Consider the following 1,418-nt stretch of genomic DNA (forward strand, 5'->3'; position numbering starts at 1 on the left):
TCAAAACCTCCACAGTTGAGAAAGGACACATTTGATATTCTTATTTCTCATGCTATAGATGATTGGATTGAACAGGGGCGGAAGGAGGGAATACAAAACAGTCAAACCAAAATCTACGTTAGATGGACTGTTAGAGGCAGGTCTCAGATAGGCAAAGCATCCACTTAATATTAGCATAGACACTACTGTGAGGTGGGGAATACAGGTGGATAAGGCTTTTTGCCTTCCTTTTTCAAAAGGGATTCTTAACACTGCCTTGAAAATCACTGTGTAAGATACAATTATAAAAGTAAAACAACCTAGTCCAGCAATGATACCAAACACAAGAATTCCAACCTCAAGTAGATTTAATCCAGAGCAGGATAATTTTAGCAGTTGTGGAATTTCACAAAAAAACTGATTAACAACATTAGAACAAAACAGGACAGAAAAAGTGCCAGTGGTATGCAACATTCCAAAAAGGAGACCTGTAACCCACACTAGAATTATGATATCAGTGCAGGCTTTCCAATTCATCACCATCTCATAGTGCAGTGGGTGGCAAATGGTTATATACCGATCATATGCCATGACTGTCAGGAGGAAAAAGTCAGAAGCTTCAAAGGAGATAAACAGGAAGTATTGAGCAACACAACCAATGTAAGAGATGTGTCTGGTGTCCAAAAGAGAATTTATCATTGATTTGGGGACAATGACTGAAACAATGCCCATGTCCTGCAGAGCTAAATTCATGAGAAAGAAGTACATGGGGCTATGCAGTCGATGGTCAAAAGCAACTGCAGAGATGATGAGAAGATTTGTTGTGACAGTTGCCAGATACAACCCAAAGAAAAAGAAGAAATGCAAAATCTGCAGATTCCGATTTTTTGAGAATTGCAGCAGCAGAAAGTAAGGCACTGTGCTTTGATTCTCCATGTTTTCTTTATGATAAAGGTGGAATAACTGCAAAGAAAGAAAGGAGGGAAAATCAATTAGATTGTAGTTGGCATTTTGATTTGTGATGAAAACAGAAAATATCAAGAAATGTCAAGGATGGACAGAATGAACAGAGAGTCAGAGTATGGAAAACAGAGTTGTAGGATGGGGATATTAGAGCACACCCTTTTCCATTTTTACCCATCTGTACTAAAGGACCAAGTGCCAACCTCACATTTTTCGTATAGTGATCAAAAGCATTGGCTCGGAGTACAACAAAGTTGGTTCAGGTCTATTTTCATGAATGCAAGATTACTTGGAATAATTGGACCCATCATAATGTGTCTGCACTCTTACAATATTGTGGTAGTGTTGGAAAATTGGAGAATTCCAATGTCTGGGGCTTTGTGCTTCTAGAAGAAAAACAATATAAATCTAGCCAATAAATATAAAAATAATTTGCTATATCTCTTACTTGGAAATCTTGAGAGCAGACATCTCCC

At 38.0% G+C, this 1,418-nt stretch overlaps 1 protein-coding gene across 1 annotated transcript; it reads right to left on the reverse strand.

The window, feature by feature from the left end:
• Positions 1 to 927, reverse strand: LOC107296578 (olfactory receptor 14A16-like). Its single transcript, XM_015825909.2, has one exon. It carries the CDS (start codon positions 913 to 915, stop codon positions 1 to 3), a length of 915 nt encoding a protein of 304 aa, XP_015681395.1. The 5' UTR covers positions 916 to 927.
• Positions 928 to 1,418: the final 491 nt, after the last annotated feature.

Source organism: Protobothrops mucrosquamatus, unplaced genomic scaffold, assembly GCF_001527695.2.
Source record: "Protobothrops mucrosquamatus isolate PMUCROS unplaced genomic scaffold, P.Mucros_1.0 scaffold2875, whole genome shotgun sequence".
Lineage (NCBI taxonomy): Eukaryota > Metazoa > Chordata > Lepidosauria > Squamata > Viperidae > Protobothrops > Protobothrops mucrosquamatus.

Excerpts from the sequence above, each read along its gene's own strand:
- LOC107296578 (XM_015825909.2), bottom strand. The coding sequence starts at position 915 with ATGGAGAATCAAAGCACAGTGCCTTACTTTCTGCTGCTGCAATTCTCA.